A 19,639-nucleotide genomic window follows, 5' to 3' on the forward strand; every position below is an offset into this window, starting at 1 on the left:
CATTGGTATACAACATCAAGATCTATGTGTGCTGCCTTTGCGCAGTTCATTACCTATATATGGAAAATTGCAAAAGCCAGATGGCACTGCTATCGAGGGCACGCGATTTGTAAACAACGCCATATGTCATCTATTTGAGGAAATTCGTTACGAGCTCAATGCCATAGAGATTGATCGATGCAAGAATGTGGGCTTGACAAGTCTCATGAAAGGATTCGTATCATTTAACCCTAGTCAGAGCTCAGCGATTGAAAATGCAGGCTGACTTGACATTGCAGAGACTCAACGGCTTGACGATAATGGCTACTTTGACGTATCAATTCCACTTAGTATGATTCTGGGTTTTGCCGAAGATTATCGCAAAATTGATGTGAATGCCAAACACGAGCTTATTCTCACAAGATCAAATTCTGATGTGAATTCTATTGTGCAGACGCAAGTAGCCGTGGCTGGTCAGAATGTTTACGAGGATTACCAAGTTGAAATCACCAAAATTGAATGGCTAATGCCATATGTGGTGCTCTCGGATAAACATAAAATTAAATTGCTCAATCATCTGGAAAAGGATAGACCTATCACCATGAGTTTTTGTAGCTGGGAGCTATACGAGTATCCATTGTTGCCCAGTAAATCGAAACACGTGTGGACTGTCAAGACTGCCAATCAGCTGGAGAAGCCTCGCTTTGTTATTCTTGGCTTCCAGACAAATCGTAAAGGACGCAAAACAGCCAATGCTAGTCGCTTTGATCATTGCAATATAAGCAACGTTACACTTTTTCTCAACTCTCAACACTATCCCTATGGAAATCTCAATCTCAATATTACTAATAATCAGTATGCTCTACTCTACGATATGTATGCCAACTTTCAAAATGCTTACTACAACAAAGAGGTAGAACCAATGCTGAAAAAAGCCGACTATCTGTCGTATGCCCCTCTCATTGTCATTGACTGCTCAAAACAAAATGAGTCACTTAAGCAAGCATCAGTTGATGTACGTCTCGAATTTGAGGCTAGGGCAAATATTCCAGTTGGCACCTCTGCATACTGTCTCATCCTACACGATCGCATAGTCGAATACAACCCTATGAGTGGAGACGTGAAAAAAATTGTTTAAAGGTGGTGGGAGAAGATGGTATAAATTGAGAAGCAGCTTGTGGTAGGCATTCAGTCAAAATGGAGTACGTGCTCGATGTACAAGGATTCAGAAAGCCTGTGAACGAATTTGTCGTCAAGGAACTTGCCATAGTTCATTGTGTGCAGTGTAAACAAAATGCTCAAAATGAATAGCAACATGAAGAAGGAGGTGCGTTTTCAAGAAAATCCAACAGTTCATTTAATGTGTACATGGGTGTATGCATATAAAAAGGCACGTCGTGGACAGTGGGAGCAAGCAGCCCGAGATCGAGAGCGTTTTAAATTAAGTATTGAAAGAACGGACAAAATTATTGTACCAGTACTTATGAAAAAACTTGAGATGTTGTCTATAAAATAAATGTATTTATTTTAATTGTGACTACTATTTTATAAACCTGTACCTAATCCCTCTACATGCTGTAAAATAAGCAAAAGAAAAATATATAAATATAGAGAGCGTATTATACTTCTTGAATCATTTACGTTTTAGATACAATAGTATATTATGATACAAGTATCATAAATAACCTATTACGGTACGGTGTGTATTAGCATCCGAGCGTAGCGAGGGAGCTGAAACGCCGCGCCGTATCAGACTATTTATGCTACGAGTATCGTACGCTATTTTATAGCACTGACTAACATAAATCCGCTGTTAGGCCTATCCGTGTCCTAAACAGTCCATTTTTCCACCGTGCAGTTAGCGCTCAATAGTGGATAAAAACTTTTGTTTCTCATGAACATTTGTATCACGTTTATGTAACAATTGTCTCAATATTTGCGAGGATGATCAGCACAGTAGAATGATAGACTATTTATACCACGGATAGTTGTGATAGCGGATTTATGCCACCGATAGCTATAAAAGATTTTAAACGATTAAAAAACCTAAATTTAAAAATTTGAAGTCAACATTAAAATTAAAAAAATCATAACTTAAATTTAAATAGCATAAGTATAATTAAAAATAATTACAATTAAAATTAAAAATTTAACATCAAAATTTTTTTTAAAAATTTCAAATAATTGAATAATTAAAAATAAAAATACGTGCATTAGGAGAAGGAATAATCATAGGATTTATGTACACTCGGTAGTAGCGGATTCTTACGGAAAGTTTTTTTTTTTTAATTATGCTCCAATCAGAGGGTTTGACTTAACAAAAAAAAAAAAAAAAAACTAACCAATAAGGCTACTTCATTTCACAAACATTCCACGAGAATCCACTACCAGCGAGTGTACAAAAATTGTTATTTATTTTTTCTTTTATTTTTATTTAACCACTGTAATACTTTCCAAGAGTGGTTATATTGCTACAAAAGGCACTACACTTAACATTTCAAAACGTTGCACTACATTATTGAATATATTTAATTTAGAAGTTATTTGGTAAACTTGACACTTTTTGAAAGTAAAAAATGTTGAATACTTTCATCAGATGCGTTGGTATGGATCTCATGACCATGAAAATTTCAAACGTGTCATCATCGTACTGGTCTATAGCCAAATTAATAGAGCGCAGTTCAGCTGGAGTAGGGTTAATCCATTCTGCAGGTGCTCGAACTCTTGGAAGTATAAAAATATACTCTCCGTTGGATGAGCCGCCGCTGTCCCCGCTAGCATTGCTGTTACTTCCATAGCCACTGCTGCTGCTCATTTTTCTAATTCCTGCAATAAAAATATTATTTATAAGTATTAATTAAGTTTAAGGTATTTACTAAAAATGACAGCTAAAAAAGATATCCGTTTTCTATGATTTTAAAATGAAATATGGATGCACGCAGCGGAGTCAGCTTGCTTTATCACATTGCACATAATAAAATCTGTGTATAATAATTTTTTTCCGAGTATCATTTCGTTAAAGCAAACAAGCTGCGCTAATATCGGCATAACTTTTTGTTTACTATAAGATAGTTCAAAAATCTTTAAAATAAAACAATATCTTGATACTTACTGTTAAATACGATGGAAACGTAGAAACTCGGATACGATGAGAGAGAATGCAGCTAACAGAAGAACTGACAAGATGTCTTAGCTTGAGTGGATGAGCTGGAACTATGGTCTCTCTGATGATCCTTAGGCTTTATATACTCGAAGGGTCACGTAGACAGTATTATGGTAGTATACGGTAGAGGATAAGTTTTCATAAACAATATGCAGTGCAGCGTTGTGCGTTCCTCTTTTTTAATTCGACACGCCACGCCGTTTCATCTCTCTTCGCGTTCGAGATGACATATGAGTATATACTAGTATAGCTCTTATGATTATTTTAAAAATTTCCGAATTGTACTTTATTTGTATCACCACCAAAATATTGTAAATAAAATTTTCCTTCTTGAGACTGAGCTAATAACTTGTTTAAATAATCTTGATTATCTGTTAAGTATTTTGAAATTCTTGATAGTACAAAAATACCGAAACAATCATCTAATTCAACGTAAATTTTATTTCCAAATTTTGTTTTCAACTGTTTTATTTTAGTTATTTTAAACTTTTTTTCTACTTCTAATTCAGAAATTTTTTTCGTTGGCAGATACGCGTGTTGACCAACTTTATTTAATTCTTCAAAATCCATAGTTCGTATACTTCAACTTAAAGTAAGCTTGATATAGTACGATGTGTAAGGTATTTACTCAAAAGTCGAACTGCTCATTTTCTGTCAATCCGCTGGCTTTTATAGCAACCCGTTAATGGATCCCCCTCTATTTAGAAAAATGTAAAACTATCCAATTGAATAATAACAAAATGCTTATATCCAAGCGCGCTCGTAAGACTATTTCAAAGAAAGATAATATCCGTTGTGAAAGATGATTCGACTGCGTGAAGCACAAATTCACAGCGGTGAAAAAAATAAGGCACACGCATAAACATAATAATATACGCTGCGACGTTCATGGGAGATCATCTTAAAAGAGCCGCAATGTAAGTGAAAAATACATCGTTATCGCAGAAAATAATAATATTCACTGCGACGTTCATGCGAATCGTCTTCAAAAGAGCCGCGCATTCGTAGAAGAAGAATATCACTAGCGAAAGATGACTTGATCGAAAGTGATTCGCAGCAGTGACAATAAGACACCACTTGACAAAATATCCACGGCTACATACTACGCTGGATATACGGATCTGCGAAAAAACAATGCTGGGTAACCCGATACTGCAGCGACTGTCAGCTACCGCTCACCGGGCTGACGTTTGGCAAGGAAAAACACATGCAACCTGATCCCATGCTCCCAGAAAATTCTGTAATGCGTAGCCTCTGAGCTTGAGCGGATCCCTCGTAAGCTACCCGGAGTATACCGAAATATGCTGCCCCTGGAGCCTGCAACAGCAGCTGACTCCCGTTGTCAGATGCACACCTTGAGCAGCCTCCTGGAGTCAGCAGGAAGTATGCCGTCCGAAGCCACCCTGCAGCTAACCACTGACGCAATCACCCCCGTCGCACGGCTCTCGTCACACTTTGCAGTCGAGCTTATTATGCCGTCGATGCGTACAGATAAAGGTGCTCACGTCTAACTTGATCCATGCGGCTAGCTACTGCTGGTATGCATTGCGTAGATGCTGTCTGACCTGTGATGCAGCATGTGAGAGAGAGAGAGAGAGAGAGAGAGCTCCCAATATTACGCACAATACAGTATGCAGTATTGGGATACGTGCTCGAGAGAGAGAGAGAGAGAGAGAGAGAGAGAGAGAGAGAGAGAGAGAGAGAGAGAGAGAGAAAGAGAGAGATATACAGGGTGTTTCATTTTAATCCGACCACGACAAAAAACCATGGAAAAACTAATTTTAACGAAAAATGACCTTAACAAAAGTTGAAGGGGGTAAAGGGGGCCATCGAATGACACAAACACCTATGACCTTGAACTCGATTTTCAAGGTCATTTGAGGGTAATTGTGATTTTTCAAAATAGGAATCTCTATTTTAGACCTTGGAATCGGATAGAGCGGAAAAAATTACGTCGCAAAGGATATTTTAAGTTTGCTTTGGTGACCTTGAGAAGGTCAATTCAAGGTCAAATAACAAAAAATCTGCTAAACAGCTGTTTGTCTGTTTTTATTTTACTGATGTCGAAAGATGACCTTGACAAAAGTTGAAGGGAGCAAAAGGGGCCATCTAATGACACCAACACCTTTGACCTTGAACTTGATTTTCAAGGTCATTTGAAGGTCTTTGTATTTTTTTAACGGGAACCCCTATTTTTGACCTCGGAATACGGAGCAGCGGAAAAAATTACGTCGGAAATGACATTTCAAGTTTGCCTTAGTGACCTTGAGAAGGTCAAATAAGAAGTATCAGCCTAAGATTGTTTTCCTTTCAATTTTTTCGTAGAATTATCATTTTGTTATTGTAATAAACATTAAGAGAATAATTGACTTAAAATGTGATTATGCTTTGCTGACTTTAAAGCCATTTTGTAAGGTCAAAAGTGCAAAAATGTAATATCAAATGTTATGTGAAGTCCATATTTATATCCTAACTTTAGCGTTACCCAGGAACAACGACGTGGACGTAATAGGATTGTGTTCCCTTTGGGGTGCTTGACTATAGTGAGTCCCCTTGCCTCTCACTTTTCGGGGTGCTTGATTAGAGTGAGTCCCCTTGCCTCTCACTTTTCGGGGTGCTTGATTAGAGTGAGTCCCCTTGCCTCTCACTTTTGCTCAAAATTCAACGCAGGTGCTCAAAGACACCACCATTTTGTTGGATACACAATTCAATTCGCTGCTGAAAATGTTCTACTGTTCTGAGTAATACAGCTCTTGGGATGTTTTCACAAGCGGTTTGAATTCTGTGGATCATATCTTGTTGTAGTGTCATGTTCATAAACAACATCTTTCAAATACCCCCACAAATAGAAATCGGGTGGTGTCATATCTGGAGATCTCGGTGGCCATCGAACACCCAAATCTCCACGTCCAGTGCGTCTAATCCACCTGTCACGGTAATTTTGATTAAGATATTGTCTAACTATTCGAGCATAGTGCGCAGGAGCTCTATCTAATTGAATCCACATTCTTGCTCTTGTGTATAAATCTACTTCTTCAAGAAGTACTGGAAGACGTTCTCTCAGGAACTGTAAAAAATTATGGCCATTTACATTTTCATCGAAAAAGTATGGGCCTACAAGGTATCCGTTAACAATTCCACACCAAACATCAAGACTCCAACGATTTTGGTTATCTATCTGCCTATACCAATGCGGATTAACATTCGACCAACAATGACAGTTGTGTCGGTTAAGCTCTCCATTGCTTTTGAATTTTGCTTCATCAGAAAACATTACGTATTGAAAAAAGTGACGATCATTAGCAATCATTTGTCGTGCCCATTGGCAAAACTGTAGCCTTAACCTCATATCAGCAGGTGTGAGATCCTGAGTCAAAGTAATATAATATGGATGATAACGTTGACTTTTCAGTATTCTCCAAGTAGTAGCCATAGGTATACCACTTTGCCTTTGAATTTCACGGGTACTAACGTGGGGATTCAAATGAACCATTGCTAAAACGACCATTACACGAAGAACATCTTCGTTGTAATTACGACGTTCTCTAACCCGTGCTAGTTGCCCTTGTTGAGCTCTACGGTAAATCTCACGAATGGTTGTATGACTTGGATGTCTTCTATCGGGATATCGAATTCGAAATTAATCAAATACTATTCAATAACTAGTAAACTATTGAATACTAAGTGTAAGTAACAATACGTATATTTTATTTTTCACTTATGCAAAGGATAGCACAGTTTGTTTGTCGCTATCTCAACCAGTCTTAGCATGGGCTTTAATGGGTTAAAAATCAAAAAATATATACTAAAAATATTTACAATACATACTATTCCTACTAAAAAAATATCATATATATACCATACAAAATCACTGACCAAAATTTATGACATTTTACTATATAAATAAGTGTTTTTAGTCACTTGCTATGGCTTTGTGAAAGATCCGGACCATCTTCTTTACTCTACCCGGGCTTAAAATGTACCTTAAACATGCCCCCTCAGACCTAATGAGAGACATTTCCAAAAAATATTAATTAAATGTTGTAAGCAACAAGTACAGTTTGAAAAATATTAATTTAATTAAAATTTTAAATATCCACCGAGGGATCAAGTCAACGTAGGAGCATTAATTAAATTTATTAGCTACGTATACAATTACTACCACACCCTGCACGAGGTCAAATAAGTAAGGCCGTGCGCACACTTGTAACAGTGGTTACTTCGATCCTGTGTTACTGTGCAGTTTTTGCCTATATATATATATATATATATATATATATATATATATATATATATATATATATATATATATATATATATATATATATATATATATATATATATATATATTATATATATATATATATATATATATATATATATATATATATATATATATATATATATATATATATATATATATATATATATATATATATATATGTGTGTGTGTGTGTGTGTGTGTGTGTGTGTGTGTGTGTGTGTGTGTATTCTGTAACAAAAAAAAAACAGAGGGGTCTGCAAGGTTTTTGTACAATGAATTATCCAAAACTTATATATTAAATTATGTATCAAAAACCGCCTAATACATTAGCAGGCAGATTATAGTGTATATTAAAACAATATTTTATTCATTAGACCTACAAATTTAGTTGGAGGAAGCTACGTGCCAATGAATTGGCAGCGGTTTTTTATCATGTAATAAAATTGTTTTTATTTTATGAAATAACAGCAGATAGTCTATACACGTAAATTATATATTACTAAGATTCATAAATGATCTGCAAGTCATCATTATTAGGACAAGTAAAAATGGCTCAGTGAGCAAGATAATGGATTGTGAAGTTGAGGACCAGGGTTCAAGTCTCGGTTAGGGCAAAATTTTTTTCACTTTTTCGCGGTTAATTTGTTTGGATTAGCATCCACAAATATATATTTTTCATAATTGTTTGGTAAAAACAAAATAATTTATTTCAATTAAAACAAATACTTCAATTTCATGATTTCTGACGTAATTTTTTAACGTGATTTATTACGTGAGAAATCATGCCAAATAGTCAAGTGATCTATCACGTGATTGATTGTGTGATAAATCACGTGATTTTGTTCGCCAGGGGAAACACATCTAATAAATATAAGAGAGTACACAATATCATTATTTTTATGACTCTCATATGAAAATTCAGTCGAAAGTATCATATGATTATCACATACGAGGACTCATATGTTAGGGCGAGAGCGGACGGCTGGGAGGGTGAAGCGGAGTACGGAACCGCTCGTGGCGCACTGATAAGCCCGAGCGCCCGTGTATGTGTGATGCAGAATGAATGTATTTTTATTACCCGTGATGATAAAATGTATTAATTACCAGTCGAATTATGTATACTAGGAGAGGGTGCGAAGTAAACTGACGAAAAAGTGTTTAGGTGTAAAAAGATATGTAGAAAAGTCGGTAAAAAACGATCTAAGTAACAAAGTATGTAAAACGAGGCATGAGAGTTTTGTAAAGAGAGTGGAATATTAAAGTATTGTAGTGAGAACGAGACACAAGAGTATTGACCATCGATCAGACCACTCGCCCAAGCCCTCCGGTTTTACAGAATTTTCTGTACAGTTTATGCGTCGTCTTTCCAGAGCACGAGCCAACACCCCAATGCGAAGAAGTGAAGTAATTCATCGAAACACAGGTAGCAAGTCTTCCAGTCGAGCAAACAATACGACCTGGCGCCCATATAAAATCTGGTCATTTATTAGGTGAAGTTATTTTACGTTGATTCCCTTTCTTTGTTAGCAATTAACCACAACTTTACAAATATTTGTCAAAAACTTATAAAAATTTCGAATCCGAATAGATAACGCAAGTTCATGCGTATACTGTAAAAATCAAAGCGGATTTACATATTTTTTTTGTTAACTAGAATGTATGCAAAAGTTTACGCAACAGTCTCATTGTTTCTAAATTATTGAATATATTAATTTTGTTATCAAATCCTACAACAAAATCTCATTATTGTGATAAACCTCCACTACCTGGTATTCCGGACATTTAACTATTTAAAATCATTAATTGAATTCATTCTACTTAGTCTGTCGTCAGAATTACGACGTAGGTCAGAAAATGTTCACTGCTTTTCTACAGTTATATTGATCAATTAAGTCTATTTTTACATAACAAATTGCACCCAGGACCTAAAAAAGTCGTGACTATTTCAAAGTCAAATTAAACGTGTATGATCTCTCTCTCTCTCTCTAGCCCTACAGTTCTGCACCACAATCTCGCGCTCCATCTCGAAATGGATCTGCTGCTCGTCAAACAACACCCTCGACGATCGAGAGCTCCCTTAAAAACATCCTAGAGACTCTAGCTGACATCCGCAAGAAACAGGAGGCATCCCTGAAGACTCAAAACGAGATGTCGAAGAGGATGACCGAGATTGAGCAAAGGCTGGCTCCCCTAGAGCAGAGGCTCAAGGCCCTTGATGACCTGCCGCAGCTTACTTCTCGCATTAATGATGCTGAGAAAAAATCAGTGAGCTGCAGGCAAAGCTAGAAGACCTGGCATCGAGGAATCTTGCTATCCCGCAGCCAACCAACAGCAGTAACGGCACACCTCACGACGGCATCTACGACGAACTGGCCCACCTCCGCAGGGAAATATCCGTCATCAAAAGGCAGCAGGAGCTCACCAACAACGACAATGTCGTTGTGATTACGGGGCTCCGATACACTGAGGAATCCTCATTGCGGCTGCTGGCTTATGCGGTGCTCACTGCGCTGGACCCCACAGTTCTCCAACGGGACGTAGTAAGAGCGAGGGTTATGGGAAGACTGGACACAGCCGCTGACAACTCAGCCAGAATGCCACCTCTTGCTGTGACTCTGGCGTCACATGCCCTCGCCTGCTCAATAATAGCTGCGAAGGCCAGAAAGCGCAAGCTCCACACAGCGGAGCTGGATGCAGACCTGCTGGAGGAAGCGCGAGCCCCAGCTCCAGACCACCAGTGGCTAATCAACATCAATCCGCTCCTTCCCCCAGAGGTGCACAAGCTGAGGGTCAGAGCGCGGATGGAGGTCAAGAGGAGGGAAGGATTTCGTACATACGTGAGGAATGGCAAGCTCTACATCCGCCTCAACGACAACTAACCTCGATTCCCACACTGACTAACTATACGCTACACAGACGAGACAGAAACAGAAACGGTGGAGGAGTGGCCCTCTACATCCACAACACGCCGACTGCTACAATAATATCTTCATCCGACGGGATCTGGACGGGAAAGCCAGGCTACCCGGAGTATCTCTTCTGTGAGATCACTGCGGAGGGAGTCCCACCTATTTTCATGGCGGTTGTGTATCGGCCACCACACGCGCCCTTCTTACACGGAAACAATTTCATTGAACAGCTCAATAGTCACATGCACAACTACTCCACGAAAGTTATAATGGGAGATTTTAATGCAGATCAACTCTCTTCCTCAGAAGATGCCAAGTTCATCAAGGCCCTCATAGAAGAGAACTCCCTCAAATCGGTGCCCTAATAATCTAATCTAATCTAATCTAATCTAATCTAATCTAATCTAATCTCTCTCTCTCTCTCTCTCTCTCTCTCTCTCTCTCTCTCTCTCTCTCTCTCTCTCGTTTCCTCACTCACGCACATGTTCTCTCTCACACACATACGCTCTTGCTCTCTCTCTCTCTCGCTCTCTCTCTCTCACACACACACACACCCACACATATGCTCTCTCACGCACACCCACACATAAGCTCTCTCTCACACTCACACGCACACACACAATTACATTACAAAATGTATAAAACAAAACTATAAAAACTTACTCTTATCCCACAACACCTGCAAACACGCACGCTCACACTTATACTTCGATTTTAATGTCCTCATCTTCTTTACTCGCCTCTTGATGTTCACATTTCTTCCTCGGTCATCAGGATTAGATGATGAAGCAAGTGAGAAGAAGTGCAGCGCTGTGTGTGCATTCGTTGCACACTGTCCACAGCGTATCGTCATTCTCTTGAATGTACGACCGCGCATGCTGCAATTATCACTGGGTTTTGGAATGAACACCACGACCGGCCCGATTGACGGTGAAGCCTGCGTGCACCGCGTAAGTACACGCTTTACTTGCGAACGCTTCTCATGCAACGCATCGAAGTTATCGCGGTACTGTTGAATAAGCCGCGATGCTCTCTTCATTTGGCTTGTTAGGAAAGATTATCTTTCTTCTAACACTTTGACTTGGGCACTTTGTACAGACATGTTTGCTGTAGAAGTTGCGACTCGGAACTGACGACTGTAGGGCCTAGGAGGAGGAACGAAGGAGAAAAATTTCGACTTATGTCGATCATTGTTCGATAGCGTACGTATGCTCGAACACCCGAATAAGCTGGCTGACTCGTTGTGCAGCGAAATGCTCGATGGACACTGGATACTTTTTACGAGCGCGAGAGAGCATAACCTTTGACTCCCAAGTGCTCTTCGCAGGAAGTTGATATTTTTTAGTATCCACTTGTCGCCATGAGTCATAGCAGGCTATACCTATACAGCGGAGATGAATCAATGTGACAAAACAACTATACGTTTCAGAGTAATCTAAAAAGTAATTAACACGTGGATTCTCGGTCACGTATACTTGATACTGCTTGCTGCTCGTCGGACACGGGATATTTTTTACGAGCTCAAGAGAGAGCATAATCTTTGACTCTCGAGTGCTCTACGTATGAACTTGATATTTTTTAGTATCCTCTCGGCGGCATGAGCCTTTGCAGTCAATACCTATGCAACGAAATCGGACCAGTGTGTGACAGAACAACGCTTCAGAATAATCTCAAAAGTAATTAACACGTGGATTCTTGGAGTCGTATACATGATACTTCTTGTGTGAGAATCGGTGTGGTTTTCGCTTGCACAGGTATTTTTAACATAAAATTGTTTTACATTTTAGCGTTAGAAAATTTATTAGACGACATAACCTCTGATGAAGATGATGATATTACGGAGTATTCATCAAGCCAAAATGTTAAAGCTATGTTATCGGATGAAGGTGAAGAGGGGGAGCGGGAAGAAGAAGAAGAAGAAAGAGAGGCAAGGGAGACGGAGGAGGAAGACACAGCGCAAGCGGGAAATGCTGTAGCCGATGTACAGTTTGTGTCGGCTGAAATGGTGGTGGCGGCTGGCGCTGACGATGCACGCGAAGAAGAGTTGCAGGCGGAGGAGGAGAGTGAAGCCGAAAGGAGAGAAGCAGCGGAGGGGGAACAACCAGCAGTAGCGGCGGCTGCAGTGCTTGCGGCGGTGCATCTTCAGGTGAATGAGGCGATGGAGGAGGAGGAGGGGGGAGACGAAGCAGAAGAGAGAGCACCGAATGCTAGAGCGCAAGAGGTTGAAGATGTACCTGTCAATAGTGATTCTCACCGCATGTCCAACGTTGAGCACCTCCTTGCCACATGTAAAGAGCTAACAGTTAATAATATTCTACAGCGCTTGATGGAACGTGCAGCTGATGAAAGCGAGACTATTATTGACTATTCACAGCATCCATGTGCCAAAAGATGGCAACAAATCCTCGACTTTCTGGCCCGACCAGTAGAACCCGAAGAAATGCGTTACACAAGAAGAAGCTCTGAAGGATTGGTCACTGAGCATTTTTTAAACCAGGGAAATCCAAGAGATCGTCAAATAAATGTACGTAAGTATAATACTGTATTTAAATATACATCTTTCTTGAAATAAAATATTATTTAAGTTATTCGACGTGGTCTTGAAGGATTCGATAAGTACCCTAGGGCTTTGAAACAAGATATTATGCGTATCATGTACGTACGAAGAGCACAAGAAATACGATGGGTTTTCAATGCGTGTAAAGATAATGAGAATTCAATACTGTTAAACACTGAAAATTTGCCTGAACTGTTTAATCGCCTGGGCGAGAGTTTTTCAGGACAACCAGAAGAATTTCAAAAATTAGAAAGTCTAAAATAGGCTATTCAAATATTTTGTATTTAATACATTTTTTCAGAACATATCGGGGATTCCATTACAGGAGTAGGGCCTTTTGAGCATAAGGCTTTCAGCCGATCGCATCAGTTCGAGTCTGGCCGCACTAGAGAGAGAGCACATAATAAATGGACTTATAAATTTATTTCATTGTGCTCTCTATCTTCACCTTATATCCACGTATTCCAACACTTGACTTTGGTTGATTAATCTCAGTTCTTTTTTATCTGTTTTAATCGAGTCCTTATACAAAAAATTTCAGAATTAGCATAGAATTCGTTGTTAATTCAATCGATTCCGATTGATCCCTATTGACTATTTTTAGCAGGGGATATATAGATATATTAAAACAATATTTTATTTATTGGACCTATAAATTTAGTTGGAGGAAGCTACGTGCCAATGAATTGGCAGCGGCTTTTCTTATTGCGAGCGCAATGGATGAGTGTGTGCAAGTTCTAGCTTCCCTTATATTTGCTTTTTATAACTTTAAGTTACTATGCATTTAGTGTACTATTAAGTTAAATTTGTATGGAGAAAATTTATATTCCCATTATATTAACAATGGATCGATCGATGCATTTAGTTTTTTAGATGTGTTTTACTTATAAGACTATAATAATAAAGACTTTTTTGTGTGTCTTTTAGTTTTCATACAATATATTGTGTACTCATTCAATAAATAAGGTTCTTTTATGAATCAATAAAAATGTATGTACATCTATATATGAATGATTATTGAATTAATAATTCCTATTTCTACTAATACAAAATCCCATCTCTCTCTCTCTCTCTCTCTCTCTCTCTCTCTCTCTCTCTCTCTCTCTCTCTTTCTCTCTCTTATTCTGTCTGCATGCACCACCGATGCATCGAGCGATTCACTTCCTCCACCCTCGTACTTTTTCGCACTTTTCCGTAGTCCCACACACATGCACATACACACACACGCAGCTAGTCGCAAGCTGCGTACAAAGGCCCAACGGCGACGTACAGCTAGACGCGGGCTGCCCCCATACAGCGGGTAAAACAGTGCTCTTCATTGATAAAACAGAACTCTGTTACCATAGGCCGGTATTCAGTGGCGCGGCAGTCGCCTGGTGCAGTAGCAGCCTAGCCCCTACTACTACTCACATATCACAATTGATTGTTTTATTATAGCATAACGCTGTGTGATTTTGGGAAAGCGCATTATTAAATACCCTAGGAATATTATAACAGTAACATCTTAAAACTATAGTAGTGCGCAATAGCTGATCCGCCGCATTATTATTAGGCGAATGACAAAATAAAAATTCTATTTCGGTCGCAGACCGACGAATGTGCGCGCTGTTTAAAAGAAAAAGCAAAAATCAATATTTATATCTATCTAAATCAGTATCTGTTCTATTGCGTCGCAGCACCGCTTTCTCTCTCTTTCTCGAGTGTGTGTTGGGTGTGATGTCTATTTTACGGCGCTGCGGGAACAAGCAAGGAGTGCTCCGTTACATGATGGTCTTATATCAAGCCGCGGCAATATGACGATTTTACCAGAATATTCACCAGTAATGATTTCTCCAACTAATATTTGTTTTTTGTAATCTTTAATAAACATTGTTTCATTACAAAGATCGCCATCGATATTCAAATTTCTTAAACAACTAACTATCTTACTTTCTTCCAATATTAATTTATGTGGTGGTAATCTATTCGGGGTACGAATTTAGAAATTTAGTTGGTATTGAGTCTGTCAAATTGTCATCATTTTCACTTTCAACTCTATCATTACTATAAAATAAAAAACTCTTTCTATCAATTTTTTCAACTATATTTTCATTAATTTTTAATACATCAGAATTTAAAGGTGATAAGATTACTTCATTATCAACGTAAAACTTGTTGTTATCTATGTCAATATTCGGAATCGAATTAAAGGTTAAAAGTTCAACCAATCCAAGAACGTAGTCCTTATGCGTTGAGAGTTTAATCGGTGGAAAGAATTGAGCGTCAAGGGTAGAAGATGTCCTCGAAAGACTCAATGTCAATGTATCACTTATGATAGTTAAAATGGTAATGTAGTGATAATCATTTCTCTACTCTTTTATGTAGCCTGGAGCTTAAGAAATCAAGACAAAGATGACCGCAATTGAATGTATTATAGTCCTGATATCGTTCAGCGTTGTACTTTATTTGATCAACTCCCAAATACAACATCAAATCTAGAGGTGGTTGAAGGTCGCCAAAGCTATCAAAATACACAACATCGCTAGCTCTCTTTTGGTATGCTGCCCAATGTGTGCTAGGACCAGTAGCATCATCTAAATTAACAATAGCAGATTCACGATAATGAGGTCTATTAATAGGAAGAGCATTACGCATAAAGGCACCGCGGAAGTATGAGATTTTTAAGATTTTAGCATACTTTAAGAGATCAATATTAGTGAGAGCTCTCTGAGGTAACCTTACTTCGTCGATCTTTTTTTTTCCTTAATTCATTTCCAGGCTTAAGACGAAGACCGAGTCCTGTTTTATGCAGTTTCAAATAGAGCTCTTTACCTAGAGCTATATCCTCCATTTTCTTATTATGTCTATGACTTCCTTCAAGAGCAAGTTTAGCTGATTTTGCATCGTTAACTGCTTTCGGTATACCAGCAGCTCCTCCTGCTATAGCATCAGTCGCACTTAAACCAGCGAATATAGGTATCAGGAATAAACCTCCTACTTTCGATGGGACTAGTAGAATACAAGGAATACCAATGTTTCGCTTACCACTAGCATCTTTAACAGCTTTTCGAGCCCCCTTCAATGCTGAAAGGATGACTTTACGAGCAGATTTGCTGGGAACGATTGACTTTGATGCAGCTTCCACTATCTTCTTGAATGGAACTCCCATTCCAAATTTAGACTTGAACTTCATGGCCCTTGTGATAGCAAAAGCGCTGCTTTTTCTTTCACTCCTGAATCTTCTGAGACAATTCTTTGCCAATTTTTATCGGCGAGGACTCTATCAGCAGCGTTCCTAACTGCAATATTTTCTCGATTCTGAGAATATACTATATCGTGTTCCTTGCAGGCAAAGTCTAATGGAGCTCTATTTTATAGTCTCACAACAGTTGTTCAACAGTTCTCTACATGTAAACATGTTCAAGAAACAGTCTGTTAAACTTCCGGTAGTAAACTTTGATACTATAGCAGAGCCGAAAAATAAAAATAAACGACATGGTTATTTACTTCCAGATAGTATTCAAACAGTATTTTGTGGTCCCTCTAATTGTGGTATAACCAACAGTTTGCTAGCTGTCATAACACATCTTAATGGAGTTAGGTTTGAAAATGTTTACGTCTACTTCAAATCGCGGAATTGCGCGTATAATTCGAACTACGAGTCGAGTGTGTCGTTCTCTTGAAAGTTCTTGAGGTCTTCTTTGCTGAAAACTGGGCGTCTACTATTTCGCGTCTTCTCGTGGAAGTGACTATATATCTCGCGCCCGCCGCGTTCTCGTAGAATTGACCCTATATAGCGCCGCAAGCGCTCGCACTCACACTAACACACTCGCGCCGCTGCGCGCTTCGCTCCACTATAGCGTGCGTGGACTGCACTATGCGGCTACACGTGCTTCTGTTGCCGCTTTGCTGCCTTTTATTGTTTATTCGTTGTAAAAAAAAAATAAACAATTTACAATTTCGCCTTTATGCTCTATTTTCACCCGAGATGTCACGGAAAAATAATAGTGCCACTCTCAATCCTAACGAGAGTGCTTTAAAATTCTCCCGACAACAAATAGAAAATTATTCAACTCGGAGAGCATGCGATACTAGTGTCAGCTTCAAGTTTCGCTGCTCCGAGTCGTTTAATACTAAGTCGTGTGATAATATCGGTAGGTATTTGCTCTCGGCTCGGCAGCAAAAATCTCCGATTATTATTCACAGACCTCTCGAGTGAATTACGTTCGAAATATTCGTATACGCCGCACGAATATACTCAAACGTCGCTCGAATCCGCTTGATTCGAACGCGACGTAAACAAGGGGATGCTCGTGTTTACGTCGCACGCGCGAAATGCTTAGATTCGCAACGGTTTCTCGCTCGCACCGCAAGTCGCGAAAATTACAATTTTTATTCGCGTTCCTTCCCGATTAACCCACGAATTGGGCGCCAATGTAACGGGGTGAGACTTTTATTCGCCTAAACGATGTTGAATGAGATCGCTATCCCACGTTGCGGCGGATAGCACCTTAACGCCAGCGATTAACCCGCGTTGCAATGCAGCTTATCCCGCTGCTTCTTCTCGTGGATCCCACACCTTCTAGTGCGTGCTCGGCTACTCAGGTGCGTTGAAGTTGCTTGTTCAACGCCCTCGTAGGCGGCGGTAATCGCGGGAAGGAATTAGCAAGGTGGTGGTCGTTAAATAATAACAAAAAGTCGTAAAATAAAAAGACTAAGGTTATATTTAGGTTCGCGAGATAAACGTGAATTTACAATACGTCGAGAGACAAAATAATAATAATGCACGAGTCGCAACAACTTTGCGACTCGTCGCGAAGCCGGAGTATTTGCGCTCGACGCGTGTTTCGCCGCGAAGGTCGCGCGTCTCGCACCACGCAGGTGGTATCCTCGCGCACAATCTCTCTCTCTCTCTCTCTCTCTCAAGCACTGCGCGCATCCACACTAATCTTCTGCTGGTCTTCTCGATGACGCCGTCGCCAATTGTCGAGGTCTAGCGCTGGACCGCTCGGCAGGACCTGGATCGGCCTAACACACTCACACACACTCCTTTCTCTACGCCGCACGTACCGCGAAACACCGATGGACGCACTTTCGCGATACGAGTGAAGCCGCGTGTTTATAATTCGGGAGCCGAAAGCTATCTGTCCTCCTCGCTGGACTAGCCCGCGCGCTCGCTCGTTCCGTCCCTCTCGCGCCTTCGAATTTCGCACGTGTTTTTCTATCGCGCGCGCGACTCTACGTACTCTCGTCGCGGCGCAGCGGTACTCATACCGCTTCGTGTTACCCGCGGTGCTCAACACGTTACAAAGTATCAACATGGCTGATATTCAGAGACAAAAGAATATAATTCATCAGCTTGTGAACGCGCAAAATGCTGTAAAACGCAAGTATAGTCTGTTGAAATTTGAAAAAGATAAATTTGAACAGTCAATAGGAGAAACTTTTAAACCTATTGTTGATCCTCTCGAGAAACTAGTTAAGACAGTTGAAAAATAAAGTATCTAAATGTAGTAAAGCAATAAAGAAAGAGGTTAAGTATGAAATGGTCAAAAGTGAAAGTTCTAATGACAGCTTTGATGATGATACAATTGAACCTTATCATGAATCTGATTTTGAAACTACAGCTAGTGAGGATGATGATTTGAATGATACGAGATGATGATAATTCAAGAGTACAGTAACGTAGCTGACATGTATATGACTATGTTGAAGCATCAGCAGGATAATGATAAAATTTATGGAGTTCGAAAAGAAGGTTCAGAATGGATGTTAGGTGACTGTTTGGATATCGAAGCATTAAATTAAAAGATGGAAGATATCCAAAAACAGCTGGTTTGGTGTAATTGCTCATTGCGAAACAACCTAAGATTTATGATGTGTGTGATTTGCAGAATTATCGAAGTATTCTCGAAGCGACAAATGCTCAAACAATATTTGAGCATACAATCAATTCGTGTTCATAACAGTAGAAAATATACTGACATTATCAATCCTATGTTTAGTGGGAACAGTGGAAAAGGATTACCTCGTTATAAAATTGCTAGAAGAGATACTCGAATGGATTATGTGTACTAGGACGATCCAAATGAGCTAGTTGATCGTTTACGCTTACTTATAGCTGAACAATCAGCTGGAAATCCTAGTCATATCAACGAAATCCACTCAATCATAGAAGAACTTAGCGAAGGAGGGTATATATACTCAGCTGTTTTATTTATAAACATCGTTATCAAAATAAGTGTTGACGTGTTCGGACGTAATTTGAAAAAGAGTGAGGGAAGTCGTGGCCCTCCTGGTTTGGGTTTCAAAATCAACACAAATGGTCAAAACGACATAGATAAAAAGAGGTTATGCAACGTGGGAGATGCACAAAACATACCAAAAAATTCTAGATTTTATTTCCCGACAAGAAAGAGAGTTAAACAATTTAGATTCTCTTTTGCAAGCATACAGAGAGCAATTTGATTTAAAATTACTTACCTACAAGCTAGAAATCGATACTATAAAAGAAGCTGTGTCACAGATCACAAGCAACATTAATTCTGCAACCGTTTAAAATGCAACATGCACAAGATGTGGATTCAATTTAGTTTGCAAGGTAACTATAAATCGTTTAATATTCTACCTGATTTGATTGCAAAGTACAACGATACCAAGCATCAAACTATTGGAATGAAGCCTAATGAAGTGTCTACTTAATCTCAGATTTAAAAAAAAAAGTACTCATGAGCGTAGATCAATGAAGAAGCCTAAGTTTGAGATTGGCGAGAAGGTACGTTTGAGCA

General features: G+C 39.2%; 2 protein-coding genes across 5 annotated transcripts in view; both read left to right on the plus strand.

Moving 5' to 3' along the window:
* LOC100680449 overlaps positions 1–19,639 on the plus strand; it is a 138,209-nt gene that overhangs the window by 20,723 nt on the left and 97,847 nt on the right. The window lies entirely within an intron of this gene.
* On the plus strand, positions 255–1,117 carry LOC116416723. The gene is made up of 2 exons (XM_031925973.1): positions 255–329; positions 434–1,117. Exons 1-2 carry the CDS (start codon positions 255–257, stop codon positions 1,115–1,117), a joined length of 759 nt encoding a protein of 252 aa, XP_031781833.1.

Source organism: Nasonia vitripennis, assembly GCF_009193385.2.
Source record: "Nasonia vitripennis strain AsymCx chromosome 3 unlocalized genomic scaffold, Nvit_psr_1.1 chr3_random0006, whole genome shotgun sequence".
In the NCBI taxonomy this organism is placed as follows: domain Eukaryota; kingdom Metazoa; phylum Arthropoda; class Insecta; order Hymenoptera; family Pteromalidae; genus Nasonia; species Nasonia vitripennis.